This window comes from Medicago sativa, chromosome 3 (genome assembly GCF_051527215.1).
Source record: "Medicago sativa cultivar Bolivia chromosome 3, Bolivia_mono, whole genome shotgun sequence".
In the NCBI taxonomy this organism is placed as follows: domain Eukaryota; kingdom Viridiplantae; phylum Streptophyta; class Magnoliopsida; order Fabales; family Fabaceae; genus Medicago; species Medicago sativa.
In genome coordinates, this window is record NC_140751.1 from 90,605,234 (window position 1) to 90,625,374 (window position 20,141).

At 36.1% G+C, this 20,141-nt stretch overlaps 2 protein-coding genes and 1 long non-coding RNA gene across 3 annotated transcripts; 1 reads left to right on the plus strand and 2 right to left on the minus strand.

The window, feature by feature from the left end:
- Positions 1–138: 138 nt before the first annotated feature.
- Positions 139–4,925, minus strand: LOC146941818 (protein FRIGIDA-like). The gene is made up of 3 exons (XM_085755655.1): positions 3,830–4,925; positions 1,355–1,527; positions 139–1,269 (listed from the first exon to the last, which is right to left on the minus strand). Exons 1-3 carry the CDS (start codon positions 4,824–4,826, stop codon positions 487–489), a joined length of 1,953 nt encoding a protein of 650 aa, XP_085611781.1. The 5' UTR covers positions 4,827–4,925; the 3' UTR covers positions 139–486.
- A 1,105-nt stretch (positions 4,926–6,030) lies between these two features.
- On the minus strand, positions 6,031–12,931 carry ERD1 (Clp ATPase). The gene is made up of 12 exons (XM_085755668.1): positions 12,078–12,931; positions 10,724–10,884; positions 10,399–10,631; positions 10,148–10,256; positions 9,917–10,047; positions 8,928–9,029; positions 8,283–8,564; positions 8,104–8,204; positions 7,717–8,011; positions 7,318–7,551; positions 6,852–7,085; positions 6,031–6,556 (listed from the first exon to the last, which is right to left on the minus strand). Exons 1-12 carry the CDS (start codon positions 12,734–12,736, stop codon positions 6,251–6,253), a joined length of 2,847 nt encoding a protein of 948 aa, XP_085611794.1. The 5' UTR covers positions 12,737–12,931; the 3' UTR covers positions 6,031–6,250.
- Positions 12,932–16,990: 4,059 nt separating this feature from the next.
- On the plus strand, positions 16,991–19,659 carry LOC146941820 (uncharacterized). The gene is made up of 2 exons (XR_015033534.1): positions 16,991–17,122; positions 19,381–19,659. It is a non-coding gene; the product is annotated as an uncharacterized LOC146941820 (long non-coding RNA).
- Positions 19,660–20,141: the final 482 nt, after the last annotated feature.

Consider the following 20,141-nt stretch of genomic DNA (forward strand, 5'->3'; position numbering starts at 1 on the left):
CTTCAGCCATCAAGCAAATGCTTTCCACACAACTTCTGTCGACATTTGGTGCAAATTATCACAAATACAACCATTATGTCACTTCCATAAACTCCACAAAGCAATCGCAAACAATGAAACAGTATCTACGCTGAGATCACACAAGAAAGCAACGGTGAAACAAGTGCATTGCAATAATTTCTATGGCATCAAATACGAATTCAATACAAGTGATGCACATAATTTAACACAAGCAATTTATAGTTGAAGTCAAACTTTAAAAAATTACAGGCACGTTGACCATCCATGGCAATTTAATTAAAACTGTTTAGCAGCTGAAGAGAGCTGACAAAGTAAGTCATCATCTGCATGTGTTAATCCTATGGTCTTTCCCTATAAATATCAAAACAAAAAAAATCTAAGCTGACTATCCTATAGGATGGTGTCTGCATCCAGCTTATCAAAACACACAAGTTTTATTGGAGAATAATTGCTGCCCTGGACTGACTACACATCGAATACAGAATCAGCAAAGCTATACAAATCAGAACCTCCGCCGTGACTAGGAACACCAATAGAGTGATGATCTGGCAAACCTGCATAACCTTCTGCAGATGTTCTCCCATACATATGATTTACTCGTGCCGATGAAGGTTGTCCTACAAAACTCGGCTCGACTGATCTACCGTAAGATAATGCCCCTTCATCTACACTATGCAATCTACTATACAGAGAGCTACTGCTATTCAGCGTTGTCCCAACATTATCAATTGGCATATCACTCTGATAGCCAGAAAGTGGACCACCTATGGCTCCCCCAATTGACACTCCCCTTCCAAGATAACCTTCGGGTAATGACCCTGAAACAGATCCAATTTGTGCAGCAGATGCTACAGTGGAATAATTATTTGGGTAGCCATAGGATCTACCCTCCAGAAAATGTGCTGTTAATGAACTATCATATGAACTGCCATCCATATGACCAGCAATCCTTTGCCTTTGCAAGGTAGTTACTGAAGGTGATGCCACATAAGGATCTCTCACAGCGTGCCTTGTTCGTTTTGTGTCTGGAACACTCACTTTCTTTGATGCACTGCTTTTGTCCAATTTTCTCTTGGACGTTGAATTGTCTTCAATTTTTCCAGTGACATCACGAATATCTTTCTCCAATTTGAGAATTGTATCCTTAAGTTTCCAATCAGGAAGAAGTTTTGCAAAATCAACTTTGTGACCTTCCAAACAGTTGACAACCGATTTCAAATCAGATAAATATTTTCCATTTGCTTTATTCTGTCAAAGATCAATATATAATAAATATCAATGTCCTTTATGAAGCGTAACAAAAAACAAAATTAGCTACTTAATTGGAACATACCAGCAAACTAGGAACATCACGTGCTTGTTTTGCTTTCTTCCAAACTTCATTAGACTTTTGTAGAAATGAATTCAGTACTGTCTGGGGAGAAAATTTCTCTTCAAACCCAAAGGTATAAGCCAAGTCAAGGGCTTCAACAACTTTGCCCTTTTTCATCATTCCCTGAGCAATATCTGTGGCCAAAACAATAATCAGTGACATTAAGAAAAACTTATGTTTCAAAATATGAGAAAGCAAAAGGCATTCATACAATCATTAAGGGTGTGTGATAGGATTCAGAAGAATAAACAGGAATAGGGGTACAATCAGATAGTTGGATGCCAGTTCAGTTAGTTACGGTTGGAAACATGTCTAGGGGAGGATGGTTAGGTACTAGAGTTTGAATAACATGAGAAAGCATTCCAAAACGTAGATACATCATACATGAATTGAGCAAATGATCAGATATAAAGGGGGAATCTTTGCAAGGAAACTTTTCATCTTAGTTTCTTCATTTTAATAAAATAAACACGACCAAAGCATTTTTTCCTCCTTTTAGATTAAGCTATTGAATAGACTCTAAACCCACCATAAACTGCAGAACCATGCAATTGCTTAAAAAGGTCACTGAAATAGATTATTTGAGAGGATATAGCATCAATTTTACGATAAGCAGCTACCAGTCTAAGACAATACAACAGTATGCTATACACAGGGAACTGTCTCAATTGACCTTAAATAAATGGTCTGCGACAAATGGTTAGTGGGGAGTGTAATTTATAGCCAAAATTTGAATCGGGCTCAGAAATAACAGGTGGGCATTTATGAGATATTTATTTATGCCCAAAAAGGAGGACTGATATCATATATGTAACAATCAATACAACATCAGCATAATCAATGTTGTTAATCCTAGATAGTGGCATGTAGCGCCGACCCCAAAAATGTTATAGCGGATAGCGGGATCGCCGGTGCTGTGAAGACTAAAAAACAATGTGCAAAGTAAATATAAATATTCCAGCAGAATACATACATACTCAAAAATAGAAATATACACAAAATTAAAGGTACAATTATACTTAATAATTATAATTAACTTTGTCAATTCCCATCAAAATAAGTTCTAAATGTAATCAAAATGACATCCCATCAAAATCAAGTTCAAAATGTAATCTAAATAGCATTCCATTAAAGTCAAGTTCTAAAGGTACACTTGCAGAACCAGAGGATGATGCCATTGCTCTTACAAACATATCAGAGCAAACAGAACAGAGCAAGAATAAGGCAAACAGAACACGCAGAAGAAGCACAAACCCTAACCCTAAACAGAGCAACGATGGCAGCAGAACACAAAACAGAGCACGAACAAGAGGCCACGTAGCACCGACCCCAAAAATGTTATAGCGGATAGCGGGATCACCGATGTTGTGAAGACTAAAAAACAATGTACAAAGTAAATATAAATTCCAGCAGAATACATACATACTCAAAAATAGAAATATACACAAAATTAAAGGGACAATCATGCTTATCAAAATCAAGTTCAAAATGTAATCTAAATAACATTCCATTAAAATCAAGTTCTAAAGGTACACTTGGAGAACCGGAGGATGATGCCATTGCTCTCAAAAACATATCAGAGTAAACAGAACAGAGCAAGAATAAGGCAAACAGAACACGCAGAAGAAGCACAAACCCAAACCTAAACAGAGCAACGATGGCAGCAGAACACAAAACAGAGCACGAACAAGAGGCCACAATTGAACGATCAAGGAGAACAACAATGCCGGCAGAGCAGGAAACAGAGAAGAACTCAAACGAGAGCAAGGCAACGAAGCAGAACTCGAGCAAAGCAAAGAAATAGTGAAACGAGAGCAGAGAAGAACGAGGGCACGACGATGGAGAGAGGCCACAATTGAATGATCAAACACGTGGGTTACAATTTTAGGTCACTCAAAGGGGGACCAATATACCGTCAATAAATTTTAAAAAGTTTCAAAAATAAGGGGTTTTACAGGATTTTCCCCAAAATTGCAATAGCGGCCATCAAACCGAGTATGGCGCCACAATTGCACCGCTACTCTAAAGGTGATTCACGGGCCTAATGGCGTGGCCGTGGAGGGGGGGACACTGTATCACGCTATTGACGGCATAGACCATGATTAAAATTGAATAATTATGTGTCATGAAAGTCCCCTCATACTTATTTCGAACCTGATGTTAGTAGGCTGGTAACAGAGAGTCTTGTTTCATAAAATATGAAAAACAAACCAACAGTATGGATTCCATCTTACATAAGAGTTTTCATTCAAGTCTCAACACGAAAGAGTTTGTTTTCAGTGTTCTGACTTTTACTTGAATGAAATGCCCTAGCTTATTTCACTGATCACAATCACAAATTTCAAATTGTACAGTAAAAGTGTAAAGTAAAACGATCAAGCATAACCATGAGTATTATATATCCTACATTCCCAAAGGCATGTATACAATACATACCTGAAACCCTGCTAGAAAGGCTCCCAGAAACGCGAAGAAGGTGCGAGATTTCTCCAGGTTTGCTCAAACGAACCAAGTTGGCAATATCCTCATTCCTAAAAACACCATGAATCCCAAAGCACGCAAGAAAAAGAGTCAAACCTCTTGCATCCATTTCACTTGCCATAGCCACACCACCTTCAACAACGAGTCTCTTCCTCCATGCACCCGCTGCATCTGCAGCTTCTGCCTTCAGTTTACGTTCCATTTTTGCTTCACTTTCAACACAGCCAGACATCAGATAGTATTCCAAAACCAAAATTGAAGCTTGCCTCGCAGTAATCATCGGTGAGTTTGTTGTATAGGCTTTGCTTCCTTGAAGGTAAAATCTACCAATGCATTCAAACACCAATTTTGCCGGTTCCGGCGCCTTTTTCAGTGCCACCGGGATTTTTTCCTTAAGCGACGGCGTTTCAGATAGATGCGTAAGTATATACTTTCGCAAACCACGGCTATTCATCGTTTTGCACAGCGAGTGAGGCTCACCTTTTTCTTCTTCTTTTTGTTCTTGTTGTTCTTCTTTTTTCACTTCTTCTTCAACCTCTTCTACTTCTTCTTCAACCTCTTCTACTTCTTCTTCTACCTCCTCTTCTTCTTCTTCCGGATCTTCTTCTTCTTCTTCTTCTTCTTCTTCTTCAGGATCTTCTTCTTCTATTTCTTCGCCATCAGCAATTGATTTCGGTTTCGATTCTGGTTCAGATGGAACAATGTTACCGTTATCGGTGACTACATTTGCGGCGGTGGTGGTGCCTAGGGCTTCGAGTTCTTTGGTTCTGGTTTCGATGGCGTGTTGAATGAAATTGAGATGATTTTGAAGTTCATCGTACCTGTTTTTGAAAGCTTGAATTGAAATTGACAAATCGTTGAGTTCATTCACCGATTTCGAAATATTGGCGTCGTGTTGGTTTTCCGGCGGAATTGGAGCGTCGGAGGCTGTGGAGTGGTTATTTTCTTCCATGTTGTCGCTGTTCTCTGTGTGATGAATGAATTTGAATGAAACCCTAAAAATTGAAATTCATGTTACACTCTACTCAGCGGCATCAACTCGATCACAAGTGACTCCCTCCTAAAGAACGGACCTGTCGTGTTAAACGTTTGGACTTTGTTTAGAGAATATGGAATATCATTAAAAATATGAATATTTTATCTTGAAACTTAATTTTTAATGGCCATTATAAGCAAAAATTTACATTTTAGGTTCATCCAATTAATGATGTATTTGGTCTTTATTATAGACCACATATATCATTTAATTAATGAATCTAAAATGTTAATTTTTGTTTATAATAGTGACCGGAGGGTGTATATGTTTCACAAATGATAGTTAAAGGGGGATTAAGATGGTGCATAGGGGATGATTGAAGCATAAGTGTTTGGAGCGATATTTGGCTGCGAACAAACGAGTATTCTTGTGTTACAAGCTTGATGGTACAAGGGATGGAAGGTTTGCTGGTGACGAACATATTCAACTAAAAGGTTAAGTCGTGGAGGTGGGATCTAATTAAACGATGTTTTGAATGAATGTGAGTGAGATATGGAAAAGTGCCACCATCTATGGTGGAAGGGAGGATAAGCGGATATGGAGGATTAATAATAAAGATGTTTATACCGTCAAGTTGGCTTATCGATATGCAATATAGGCTCTCGTTGATAATGAAGAATATAAGATTTCGAGGAATGCATCAACTTACAAATTCCATCAAAGGTGGAGATTTTTTGTGGAGAATGGAGAGGGGATGTCTCCCTTCACGTGATAGACTTCAACACAAATAGGTACCACCATGCACACATATTTGTCCCCATTGTCAAACAAATTTTGAGAATGAGCGACACTTTTTCCTAGGTTGTGAAAGTGTGAAACAAATATGGGAGGAACACTTCGGGTTTCGATAATTTTTCTTTGGGTTAAATATGTTTTTAGTCCTTACATTTTGCGCCCTTTTGAAGAATAGTCCCTACATTTCATTAAATGTTTCTAAAATCCTCACATTTTATCTCCGTTATCAAAATTAGTCTCTGCTGTTAATTCTTTAACTCAATCTTGACAATGAAGTCTGTATACTGATTGCCTTTTAAAACATCATCTAAAGTTGAAAGATTAATTAAGATACTTTTATAATACAACACAAATTCAAAGACAGTTTATGAATCTTAAGTGTGCATTTGATGGAATCTATACTTACATTAATGAATTGAATTTGAATACATTTTACAATGCTATCAAAGAATGTGTTACATTTTGACATCTCACAAGTTGTCAAGCTCCTCATCACATAAGAATCAAACACTAAGCTAACAAATAGGAGCCAAAACATCTTTGACTTTACAGTATATGACTTATATATACACCTACCAGGCTACTTCTGTACAATGGTTCATTACTCAAGGGTGACTTGTGTCGGATAAGTTGACTGTCTGATCAAGCTGATTTATAACAAGGGTGTTACCATTGGCATCCAAATCAATGAAGATAGTGTCACCTTCCTTGCACTTTTCAGCAAGCAATGCTTCAGCCAATGGGTTTGCAATTAAGTTTACAATGGCTCTCCTGAGAGGTCTAGCACCATATGTTGGGTCATAGCCTTCCTTACAGACAAGGTCCTTGACTGATTCAGACACCTCAAAATCAATTCCTCGGGGCATGGTCCTTTTCACGTCTTGCAGCAGCAAATCAAATATTTGGAGCAACTGTGATAAAAGTATAGCAATATCATCAATATTTTCTTTTTTTGACAAATAACATCAATAAAATAAAAAGCATACACATAAAAAAACTTGGCACCGCTTATTTTTATTTTTTTATTAAAAACACCAGTATTTAAATTTAACTGCTTAAAACGGTTTCTGAAAATCATATTATTGCCAAACAAAAATGACTAAATAAATAAATAAATAGTAATAGAATATTGTGTAAGAGCCTCCAAAGTGAATATCATCGGCGAGCTAAATCATTAAACTAAATCAGAACCAAAACTCAACGAACCTGTGGCTTTTCAAGGGGATGAAACACCACCACTTCATCTATCCTGTTGAGCAGTTCTGGACGAAAATATGTCCTCAGTTCTTCAATTACCATCGATTTCAATCCATTATATGATGTTGGTTTGTCATCTGAAATGAAGAAACCTATGGAGTTGTGTCGACCCTTAGCAATGGCACTAGACCCCACATTTGAAGTCATCACCACCAATGCATTTTTAAATGAAACTCTTCGACCCTATTAGAACCAGTTTTTCAAACAATAAACATAAAAATTTAGGGCACTAGTAGTGTTAATTTCATATTCTATTGATACAACTACAAGTGCTTGTTTTTATGAATCACACAAGTGATCGTTTTTACTTGCATAGAAGCCGTAAAGGAAGATATAGAAATGCCAAGAGAAAGTTTCATGTTTAAAGGGTTATTGAAGTCCTAGTAAATTAAGATTCACATCAGCATCGGCAAACCTGAGAATCCGTAAGATGGCCATCTTCCATTAATTGAAGAAGAATGTTAAATATATCTGGATGAGCTTTTTCTATTTCATCAAACAAAACCACAGTAAATGGTTTTCTTCTAATAGCTTCGGTTAAAATGCCCCCTTCTCCATAACCAACATAACCTGGGGGAGATCCTAATAACTTGCTCACTGAATGGCGTTCCATATATTCACTCATGTCTAACCTTATCATGTCCGTTTCCTGAAATGATAGTATGAAAGGCAAAAATATAAACAGACGAACCAATCGATGTGACATGTACAGACTGCAAATTTATCATTTCAGAACATCGAAAAGAGGAAAAACAAAAATAAAGAATGTCCTCATTATTAATGCCAAAAAAACACACCTTGTGTGAATACTTACCGATCCAAAATAGCATGCAGCCAAAGACTTTGCTAGTTCAGTTTTCCCAACGCCAGTTGGGCCACAGAATAGTAAAGTTGCTATGGGTCTACCGGGATCCCGAAGGCCGACTCGAGATCTCTTCACAGATCTAGAAATGGCAGAAACAGCCTCCTCTTGTCCAATCACACGTTCCCTTAGTTTATTATCCAGATCTAACAGAAGACTTCTTTCATCAGCAGTGAGCTGCTGAACTGGAATTCCTGACCAGAGGGAAGCAACTGTTGCTATATGATCAGGCCTAACTTCTATACACCTAAAACACAATAACATGTCAGCCACTCAAAAACCAAATCTAGATAGATATGCACAAAAGAAAGAATTCTGCTTTGGGTATCACTAACATACTCATTATCAAATGCTGCAGAAGTTAAATATGAGTCAAGTATGAGTTCACTGGTATCCTCAATGCCAGATGCACCATAATATTTAAGCATGCTCTCCTGCACCTGAGAGTAAGAAATGTCAACTTAAACTGTAAGCAGCTCATGCAAAGAACATCGGAATACAGCAAGCCATGCCATTACCATTTTAAGCGTGGACTGAACAGTTCTAATTTCTCTCCAATAATCATCCGGGCTTTTAGAGAGTATGCAATAATCGTGTTCTTTTTTCATCTTAAAGGCTTCAATAGAAGCTTTACTTCCTGCTTCATCAATGAGGTCAATAGCTTTATCAGGTAGATACCTATCAACTATGTATCTTGCTGACAAATGAACTGCAGCCTTTATGGCATCTTCTGTATATCTGCACTTGTGGTGTGCTTCATATTTCTCACGTACACCCATAAGTATCTTAATTGCATCATCCTATACACAACAACACAGTTCATTAAGAGATCAAATTATGATTAAAATGGTACTCCCTTCGTTCCGTTTTAGCTGTCGCTATAAGGTTATTTACACGTACCAAACAAACCAATAAACTTGGTACATTTGATAAAATTATACCTTTTTTCTATAACAATCTTAACTATTTATTACATCTCATTCCATCTATTTCTCTCTTTGCAATAAATAATTAAGGGCGTTATTGCGAAACAATAGTTAATGTCTCATTGAACTTTAAAAACGTACAAATAAATAGAAACAATTTTTTTCTACAAAAGCGACAGTTACAAAGGAGAAGAGGGAGTCACTTGGAACAGTATAGACATGAATATAAAGTGCAACCTCACTCGGCTCATCAATCCAAACAGGTTGAAACCGCCGTGCCAAAGCCTTATCCTTTTCAAAATGAAGCCTGTATTCATCAATAGTGGTAGATGCAATACACTGCACAGACGGAAATGTTATTCATAGTGACAAGTTATGGTGTGTGTGCATATTTTATTACAATGCTCAAGTAAAAATGATGATCCCATCTTATACAAAAATGATCACTGTAAGAACATTCCGACTGCATAATATAATTGAACCAACTATTCAAGAAAAATTCATCAGAGGAAAGAACAATTATGACTTACGCAGTTGTGTCAGCCAGAGAATTCAAAGTCCAAAACTACTCTCTCCAAACAACAAATCCCTCCCAATTAAAATTACAAAAAAAATAAAATAAAATTCCAACAGCAGAGAGGCATTAACAGAAAAAATACGATTGAATATCATGCCTTAGCGTTGTTGAATATAACTGATTCCAGTATTCACAGCCTTATACATGAAAATATATGGAACTAGCTTTATAGAAATTGAAAAGAGACACACGAACACCGAACATACAAATTTGCCCTCATTTCAGCAACAGATTGCAATGTTTGCAAAATAATTTTTCTAGTACATGTAACCTTTTGGTTCCATGGAGTGGAGATATGCAAGATATTTACCAGTTAACACTCACTCATATCTCTTCCATCTAAGCAGTGAGTCTATTAACAAGAACTATAGCCTCCCAGTATTTCATAAAGACAACTTCTAGAATAATCTCAACCTTCCTACTTTCCAGATGTTAAATGCTAATCTTGTTTAGTACAGTTACTTTGAAAAATGTTGGGTACAGAAGTGTAGTAACTGTAACTGGTTATCATATATTTTTTCCTCTAACCTTAATCTTATACGTTACTAGCAATTGTTTATTTGATGGCTTCAAATTGAAATACATAAATATTCAAGTATCACTTGGAACAAAGGAAACTAGCAGATGAGATTACAGGGCAACCAATCACCTGAAACTGACCCCTTCCAAGTGAAGGTTTAAGCAAATTAGCAATGTCAAAGCCAGAACCCTTATTTCCCCTCCCGGTTGTCCCTGATTGAACAAGTGTGTGAACTTCGTCAATGAAAAGAATGACATCACCTGCAAGGAGTGTAAACCGATGAGCTAAAACAATCCTCTTGTCGTGTGCCACACATATATTAACACAACTCTTATAATATTTTTGCTAAAATGTATTCACCTGACTCTATTATATCTTTTATTAATTTTGTAACGCGGTCCTCTAGCTCTCCTCTCTCTTTTGCCCCAGCCATTAATAGTCCTACATCCAAGGACATGACACGTTTTGTCTGTGTAGACACAAGTTAGAAAGTGAAATTACAATGCACTCCAAGTAGATAGAAACATATTAATTAAGGCACGTGCAATTACAGAAGGGTACACAAGAAAAGAAAAACTTTAGAAACATTAATCATTTGTTGATAGACACACCAATAGAAAAGGAGCAACTTCTGCCCGAGAAATAAGAATTGCCAGTCCCTCTGCAATAGCTGTTTTCCCAACTCCAGCTTCACCCAGAAGAATTGGATTGCTTTTTGTCTTTCGGCATAGTATTTGAATAATTCTTTGAACTTCAACTTCTCGGCCAATAACTGGATCAATCAGCCCAACACTTGCACGGGCAGTGAGATCCACGCAGAATTGTGATAGAGCACTCTTTTTATCTGACAACCAGAGAATGAATATGAGAAAAACTTATCTCTGCCTTCAACCATCAAAATCAAATCATAAAACAACAAACTTTATATTTTCTTGCCTTTTGTTTTAGCGGCAGATCCTGCACCAGAACGCCTTTGTGATATAGATTTGTTGTGTCCCCCATTGGACACATAACCTGGCTCTCTACCATCTCTAGCCAGCTCTTTTTGTAGTCTTGAATATGCCACAGCTGCCAACTGATCTGGGTTTGACCCGAGTCTGAAATCATTTGCATACTAGCAACATTAATGGAAAATTATAGCTACACACAATATTTAATGATAGATCTTGCACACAGTCAATTGTCCAATCACAAGCCACGATGATATAGCTCCAGATCATTATTGCCACAAAACAAAAGAAAAACAAATATTGGCATTTGCTATTAAGCAAATTTCCACACTCTTTAAAAAGCTAATGCATCTACAAAAACTTGATAAAACTGAATTGCCTTAAAATTTTAGCCCAAAGAATATTTTTCAAACTAGTTATGCAACTCAAAGGACTTATAAACCAGGATATGACAGCAGCCTTTTCGGGTAGCCCAAAAAATTGTTTCACCGACAAATTGAGATTGATTTTGACCAGAGTATGCAAGGGGGAGTTCGAACTTCAGTCAAAATCGATCACCTAAAATCGTAAGACAAATGGTATTTTGGATAACTCATTAATCTTCAATTTAGTTTTTAAGCACAAAACAGTTGATGTATTAAGTCTAGAGCAACAACTGAAGATCATCTATGTGCCATGAACTATGTCATATTGTCTGGCTATAATCCAGAGTCCAAATCCCAATTACCAATCTCAGCCGAAACTTATCGAAGTACATATTTGGAAACACAGCCAATGGCCTCTCCAAAGTGTAGCTTCTGTCACTATGCGATCAAAGTGAAACCAACGCGGAAACAAACACACCTTTAAAGTTGAATTTAAATTGTCATAACAGCGATGCAATTTAGCACGACTGATTTAGTCATTAAAGCTTCACAAATAGTCTGACAACCAATTAAATGGAGGCTGCAGTGTGTAACACTTTATATAACTGACATCGTGACAGATTTACGAAGCAAGTTTCTTGACATCCAGCATTATTCTTAAAAAGTTCATTACCAAATAAATTAATTTTCTTAAAATAGCCCAACATTTGTTTCTTGGTTATCATTGATTGGATGTCAAGTATCGAACCTGCAACAACTAAGGACCGATACTTCACGTGACCGGTGTTGACACGTGATGCTAACGCGCCATTTGGTTCAAATAAGTTTCTTTAGGAAATAATTCAAAACAAGAAAGTATACACTAAAATGCATATGCATATGCATATAATTATAGAAATGAGCCAAAAACAACAATACTCCAAATACCAAATGGAAATATATTATAAGTATTGAATAAAGAAAGAGATTTGATACCTATAAAGAATTCTAGCAGAACTTCCATCATCAACTTTCATCAAAGCAACGAAAATATGTTCAGGATCAACAAAATTATGGTTCAGAGATCTTGAATACTCAACAGCAGCTTCAAAAACACGTTTAGTACCAAAAGAAAACGGAACAGGTCGATCTTCATACACATACACTCCATTATCATCAACGTAGTTAGTTGAATCATTGAGATGAGGAACAGCATCACGAGCTTTCTCAAGAGTGACTACACCAGAATCAAGAAAACCGTTTTGAGAACGTTTTGTCTCTTCAGCTTCAGCTATGAGACCAAGCATGATATGGTGTGCGTAAAGGAAATCGCTCTTGAAGAATTTTGCTTCTTTTTCGGCGTAGACTATTGATTTTATTGATCTTTCTGTGAATCGTTCGAATATTGAAGTTACGGTGAACGTGAACGTGGACGTTCTTCTTATTCTTTTTGTTTTTGTTGATGTGAGTGAGGTGAAAGAAGAAGAAGAACGGTTTCTTTGAGATGAAAGAAACGAGAGAGAAGGTGGTGAGTATGCGGTGGCGGTTGTGGTGGTTGCGGTGGTGGAAGAGGGTTCCGGTGAGTGAATGCGGCGGAAGCGGTTGGAAGTGAGAGTTGGGAACCATGGGTTAAGTGATGAAGAAGAAACTTGCATGGTTTGAGAGTGAAAATTAACTATGGTAAGTGATTATGGTTAAGTTGTTGTTGTTGAGAAAATGAGCTTTTAGATTTTGAAAGTGTTGAGGGGAAGGAAGAAAGAAGAAAAAGGAAGAAAGGAAGGAAGGAATAGAGTGAGAATGGCATACACGTCACTGAAGGAAAGACCAAAATGTCTAACTTGTTAGTTATTGCTTGGAACATTTGCCAAGTTCTTGTTCTTGAATAATCAAGCAATGCAATGCCAAAAGGTCCTTCTCACTGTGTGTGTTCATTTTTCTCCATAGAGTCAAATAAGGAGGGAGTCATTGTTTACTTTTTAAAAATTAAATTCACATATTTTTCTGATACATAATTTCTTTAGTAAAAAAAAAAACTTTTTTTTCCTTCGATTTTTAGTTTCCAAATGTTTTTTGTCATCACTTTAATATATCATTTTAAGTTGAGTCATGTGTATAATTCAAAATTGTGAATTTTTTTTATTTGCAATCATGCTTAAAATATTATAAAAAACTCTTAACAAATATTTTTTTTTAATAAATCCATAAATTAAATATGAATTTTTATTTCCCTCATGTTATTGACCATGTAATACCAGAGTTTATTATGTATTCGCCTCCTAGAGAAATAGACATGGCAAAGTGTTGAAGTTATATCCTCCCTATACCATGCATCTAAGCTCTGTGAGGCACTTGTCATTGGATCCCTTTGTCAATTCCAATCCAACTCCAAGTGGTTATTACACTTTTCTTCCCATGTGACTCAAGACATTTACTAACTTTTTTTTTTGCATGCATATTCATTCAAAGTGATATACCTTTTATTGAAGGATTCAAAGTGAGGTGCCATTTAGTTTACAAATAGAATGCCCAAGAAAGTAAATTATAAAAAACTATACTAGTTCGAGCAAGTAAATTATTATAAAAATTTGGAAAAAATTAGGTTACATGTCAATCACTTTCTAGTGAAAAACCTCCGGGATAACACTATCATATCATATATCAACGATCTCATATGAAAAAATTATTATAAAAATTTGGAAACCGGAAAATACAGGAAGTCATATGTAAACCCTCTAGTTCCCCCTAAATTAAAGTAAACCATCTACATCCCCACCATATACAAATTAATGGTGGCGTTTAGCCTGGAAAAGGGAAAGGGAAGTTTTTTACCACCATGAAAAAGTTTCCCTTTTGAGGACAGCTGTGGGTTGGTAACCGGTTTAGGAAAAGGAATAAAACAAAATTAAATTATTTTTTTAATGTTGTTTTTAATTTTTCTAGCGTACATCCCTCATTTACTATTGTATCACCTGAACTATTTCTTGTCTGAGGAATAAGCTTGTAAGCTGATTTCTTTCCAAGATCTGACATTGAAACCTAACAAATTCAAGGAAATAAGCTTAATTTGGAGTACATGTTCTTCATCGGTTGAACGACCTCCCTTCAAAGACCAAACATCAATATTCTCTCTCCTCAATGGCAGAAGCTTTAGAGAAAGTTTGTTGTTGAATCAGTCAAAACCCATCAGATCTGCTATCGATCTCGTTCCTTTACAAAAATCAAGATACGATTTTACACTGATTTGTTGATGAATTTGCATTTCAACGCAGTACTGTAAGAGTTTCAGTTTGTTTAGGCTGTAATCAGGGCACTGATGCTCTTTTCTTTCAGTGTAAATTATTTTGCTTTGATACCTCAACCTATAGCTATAAAAAGAACTTATGTGAGAGCCTCAAGAGTTTTCCAGAATTATCAGGCAAGAAGAAAATATAGAAGAAATTTGGTTGAATGCTGCTTTATTTGGTAATTAGTGTCTGGATGCTTGTTCAAAGTGGAAGCTGGAACCACTGAAACATTATGCTTTGTGTGGATCTATTATTATAAGTTTAGCCAAACAGTCCTTTCTATTTTGATGTGATTAAACATGTAATGTGTTAATGTGTAAAAGGTTGAGTACCTAGTATTGTTACTCATTTTGGTCGTGAGGATTTATATCAATTTGGCTCTATTGTTACTCATACAATGCCTAATTCCTAACTGCATTTTATTCTCGTAAATGCCTGTTGATTATCGTAAAATAGTACGTAATTTAAAAAATAATAAAAAATAAACACTCCACAAAAATATACTGCCACTTAATAATAGTTAATAAAATTTTGCTAAAAAAATAGTTAAAAAAATTATTTTATGTCTCAGAAAATATTCAACATCAATTAATTTTATCTCAAACATTATTTTTCTTTTTAATATCATTTTAAAAATCGATTAATTACTTGTGTTATAGAAATTAATATAGCAACATTATTATCAAATAAAACACAAGGAACATGCCGTCCGAAATATTTGGTTAAGAACAAAGAAGCTCAACACAAATTGCAAAGGCCCATGATTTGTTACAAACAAAAAGCAATAAATCAAACAAATGCATAATTGTTAGAGTATTACTTTTCCCACCCTATGTCTTTCCTCGCGCGCCCTATATTTTTCCAATTTTACCCCTGGTCCGGATTTCGTATTCCGGAATGAATTATTAGTATTTTTCAGATGATTCCGGATTTTAAAATTCGGAACAATATTTTAGCAAAACTTTTGCAATTTTAAGCTCTACAATTCGTAAAATAAAATGCGAATAAAATAAAAAACAGAAATAAAAAGACACAAACATAAAAACAACTCATTTTATTAATATATGAACAATAATTTTCAAGCTTTTTAAGCTTATTACATAAGATCCTAAATCTATTTCTAAGCTCCTAAGAGCCTAATTCTAATCTCCTAAGAGCTTAACCACTGGTATGTGATAGGACATACCAGTAGTTTGGCTATTGGAGGAAAACCGGAGGAGGAGGGAAGAGGAGGGCGGGAAGAAGAAACCAATGCCCCTGAGGGAGGTGGGGGGTGCTCAGACTTACGCCCAGACAGGCGAAGCTAAGAACCACACTGACCCACATGACCCTCAGATGAACCGCCCTTCGTTGCAGCGCGGTTCCATCCTCATTGACCGTTCATACAAACCCTGAAAGTTTTCAACGAGGCCCTTATCTACGAAAGGCCAACGATAGAAAACCATGGTTGTAGAAGGAAGAAGAGGAGGAGAGGGTGGGAGAGGATGGTGTGAGAAATGGTGGGGTTTGGAAGGCTATTTATAGGGAGGGGGTGGGTCAAAAATGGTTGGGAGGCAATAAATTCAGTCAAAAAACGTGGTAAAACACGTTTTTTTGACTTGACCACTGACAAAAACGTGTGGTGCAGACCACCGGCCAAGACACTGATGCATTCCAGAATATACAATCCAGAATGCACCTTTGGTTTCCGGAATATACTTTCCGGATTAATGCGATAATGGTGAACGAGGGAAAAGTTGGTACTTCTTGTAGAGCTAAGGACATTCCGGAATGTAAAATCCGGAAAGAATCAACATTGGATTCTTTTGAAAGAGAGCCATTAATGTGGGTTTGGACGGTTACAACCACTAACACGTTTTCATTGACTGTATTAATGACCTATGACTTGTTTAAGGCTATAAATAGGCTTTCATCTTCAACAAATACGTCCATTCTTCACTTCACCTCTTTTCTTCAATTTTCTTCAAATGTTTTTAGTTTTTTAGGGGTGTCGGTGGTGTCATGGTCATTGTTGACCGTTCATATGAACCCTGCAATAGCATTTCAGCTTGTGTGGGGTTCATATAACGGTCAACAGAGACCATTGACATCAAAGAAAGACACAAAAAAGCGCACAACATCTGGTCCGGATTTAATTTTTCGGAAGTTGTAATAGCCCGATTTTTCGATTAAATTTATTTTTATTATTCTTAATTGTGTTAAATGTGCTCTTGTGTGATTATTTGCCTCCGTGTGTATTTTGGTTGGGATTCGCAGAATTCAGTGTTAGAAGGGTATTTTAGTCATTTTGGACTTAGGGGCATTTTGGTCATTTTGAGAGCAGGGGTAATTTTGAGCTGGGGTAATTTTGTAATTTTGCTGAAGGTTATTTTTAGTGCTTAGTGAGAGTTATTATTTTTACTAAGTATTGGAGAGTGGAGTAATTATTTAGTTTACCGTTAAGTGACCGTTAATGTTATATTGTACCGTTAAGTGAGTAGTAACATTTTGGGTTATAATAGAAATGGGTTAGGCCCATTAAGATATTGTGAGTTGAGCCCAATTGAGTAGAGCTTATATAAACACTAGTTGGTAGTGAAATTGGGGCTTTACCAACATTTCATTTCATTTTCATAATTAAGATAGAGATAGAGATAGAGAGAAGATAAGGGTTCAAGAGGAAGAACAAGAGAAAGGGGTTGGAGGCTAGAGCTAGAAGAGGAATTCATCATCTAGGAGCTAAATTGAAGCTTGGGTTAGAGATTCTTGGTGCTAGAGGTAAGAGGGTTAGGCTTCACTCATAATTTCATAACTTTTTCCTTTTACCCATTTTTATGAAATTGATGAATTGATTTTAATTGGTGTAAATTCGTGCATGATTGTTGTTGTTATGTTTGAGAGCATGATTTGTATGATAATTGTGTTGTTGTTGTTGAATTTGTATGTTAAAATGGGTTTATATGCAAATGACATGTTCTTGTGGAAAATTGATGATGAATGATGTTGTGGTTGTTGAATTGTGAATGAATTCATGTTCAAATGTTGTTGTTGTTGTTGAGAGATGTTATTGTTGATGAATTATTGATGAATTTATGATTGGTTGTTGTTGTTGAATGATGGTGAGATCATGATTATATGATGTAGTTGTTGTTGTGCTATGATGTTCTCATCAATTTATGCTTTGGGTGTTGGTGAAAGTATTGTTGTGATTGAATTGTGGTGATTTTACAACTTTGTGAAAATGGGTTGAAAATGAAGAAGTTTGATTTTGATAATGTTGAATGAGTTAAGGAAGTTGTTAGAATGAATTCGGATGATATGATTTTCTGTTTTAATCACTTGGTTTTGGAGAGAAATCATTTTGGGAAGAAAACGGGTTTTTGAGTAAAAGTTGTTTTTAAGCGCTTTTGCAAAATAAGTCATTTTGGGGTGAGTTTTGATTAAGTTGTTTTGAGTTGAAATGTTAAGTTTTCAAGTGTGGTTTGTATGGTCTAAATGTTAGGAATGCATTGTGTGGTTTGTATGGTCTAAATGTTATGCACGAAAACGTAAAAATGCATTTTGCTGTACTGGTGAGGTGACACGACCGTGTGTCTAGATGAAACGACCGTGTCAAAGTCTCCTGTAAGGGGTGACACGACCGTGTGTCTGGATGACACGACCATGTCAGATTCTCCTGTAAGGGATGACACGACCGTGTGTCCTGAAGACGCGACCGTGTCAGTTCTGCAGAATCCCAAAACCTCATTTTTTTTGTGTTTTTGTGTACTTTTAAGCATGCCAATGGATTCCAAACACCTAACCCTATTCAATCAAATTATAATTAAGCTTCTAGGAGTATCATAGCTTGATTCTAACTTGGTTTTGTTTTGAAAATGAGTTGGTTTTGCAAAGTGATAAAGTGAGACGAACTTTGTGATTTTCACGATCTCGTCGTATTTGGCCGGTGAAACGCCAAGGTATGCTCTACTGCATGTATATGTAGTCGAAAGGTATACTTAGTTGAGGCATTGAATCTTGTTTGCTTGGTTTGGTTCAATAACTTCAATTATTTTGAAAATGGGATAAGATAGACGAACTTTGTCGAAAACGGTTCCTTTGAACCAACTACCTTGTAAATCTTTTGTGAATGACTTTATATGATTAATTGAGGATATATGAATGGTTATTGGAGGTTGAATATGATGTTTATCATGACGTGTCGTATTGTTCCACTTTACTTGATTTATGAAAGTATATGGAATTGTTGAGATATATTGTGAGTTGATATTGATGTATGTTGATCCATGATAATGACTCTTATTTGGATTATTGTTGTTGTTGTATGTGTGGACATGAATACTTGATAATGCAAATGTTGTTGAGATAGTCAATGTAAAAGGAGGTGTACTTTTACATTATCGTTGATAGTTGTTATACCTTATGTGAAGATAATTGGAGGTGTATATATGTGACAACTATATGTTGCTTGAATCATGAATATTGTTGGTGATTGTATATATGTTAAGTGGTGGTGAATTGTTGTTGATTGCATATATACAAGTATTGGTGATGTTGAGATGATTAGTTTGTGTGAACATATGCATTGTAGTCGAGTCATATGTTCATGCATTCATGACTGATGGTGGTGGATTTTATATCCAATTGAGGTGATTACGATGTTTTTGTTGCATCGAAGGTGACGACCTTGAGGTGATATGGTACCGCATGCATCTAGATGAGTCTAGAGCCATTGCATACATTGTTGGTGAATTGAATTACATTTGAGTTGTGCATGACGATTGAACTTCTTAATTGTTAATTGACATGGTTGAAATTGTGAGGTGTGTATGATACACTTGTTGATACAAACTTGGAATGATGATATTGAATGATGTGAATATTGTGAATACTTGTGAATACATGTATGACTTGTTATCCTTCGTTTCTGAATATATCTTCATTTCTAATATTCTTGTTAAATCTTATATAGATTATGATGATGTAATGCTAACCCCTCAGTGGTTTACCACCTGCCTTTCCGTATGGACGGGTAGATGGAGTGCAGGGTGCTTAGATTGTGTGCTTGATGTTGCCGAGGAACGGAGTTCCTCCTTTTTATATGCAAGTGTCTAGATTAGGGCTCTGATCTAGGGTAATACTTGCATGTTGGATCCTATTTTGATTATGTAGTTGGAGTTGAGACATTGATTGTATCTGAGAGATGTATTTATTGTCATGAGATGTGGAGATGTTACTCATATGATTTTATATATGTTCCTCTGCTATGTTTATGAAACTTGACAATTTATACATGTATGTTGCTTTTGTTTTGATGACGTAGCATCTATTTCTAGAATATATTTCTATATTCGCGCGTTTTACCGCTTATTAGAAGTAGGGTGTTACAGAAGCCACTAACAATATGGTCCGAATTATATAATCCGGACTAGGGGTATTTTTGGAAATTTTGCAGGGCGCGCGAGAAGGCAGTAGGGTGGGAAAAGTAAAACTCTAATTGTTATTTGATCGTTTGGTGGGGTTCACTTTTTTGTTTCACAATACCCATCAATAAGTTAAAGCCATTACCAGGTAAGAGATCTTAACCATTCAAATTAAAAACTATTAAATCCATGGTTGTGGTTGAACTTTCCCATCATGAAAAAAACTTCCCTTTCCCATGCTAAACCCCACCCAAGAAAACTTCACCAACCTGAAACGAAAATGATTTGAATTTTTTTTAACCCAAGAAAATAATTTGAAATTAATACACAAAATATTAATTAAATTTTGTGATTAAGAAAAGAGCAATGCTATT

Coding starts and splice junctions, on each gene's coding strand:
- ERD1 (XM_085755668.1), bottom strand. CDS start 12,736: ATGCAAGTTTCTTCTTCATCACTTAACCCATGGTTCCCAACTCTCACT. Junction 10,885..12,077: donor TCTGCTAGAATTCTTTATAG/GTATCAAATCTC, acceptor AAATGATTTCAG/ACTCGGGTCAAACCCAGATC. Junction 8,205..8,282: donor TTCAGTCCACGCTTAAAATG/GTAATGGCATGG, acceptor TCTTACTCTCAG/GTGCAGGAGAGCATGCTTAA.
- LOC146941818 (XM_085755655.1), bottom strand. CDS start 4,826: ATGGAAGAAAATAACCACTCCACAGCCTCCGACGCTCCAATTCCGCCG. Junction 1,528..3,829: donor CCTTTCTAGCAGGGTTTCAG/GTATGTATTGTA, acceptor TTTTGGCCACAG/ATATTGCTCAGGGAATGATG. Junction 1,270..1,354: donor GTGATGTTCCTAGTTTGCTG/GTATGTTCCAAT, acceptor GATCTTTGACAG/AATAAAGCAAATGGAAAATA.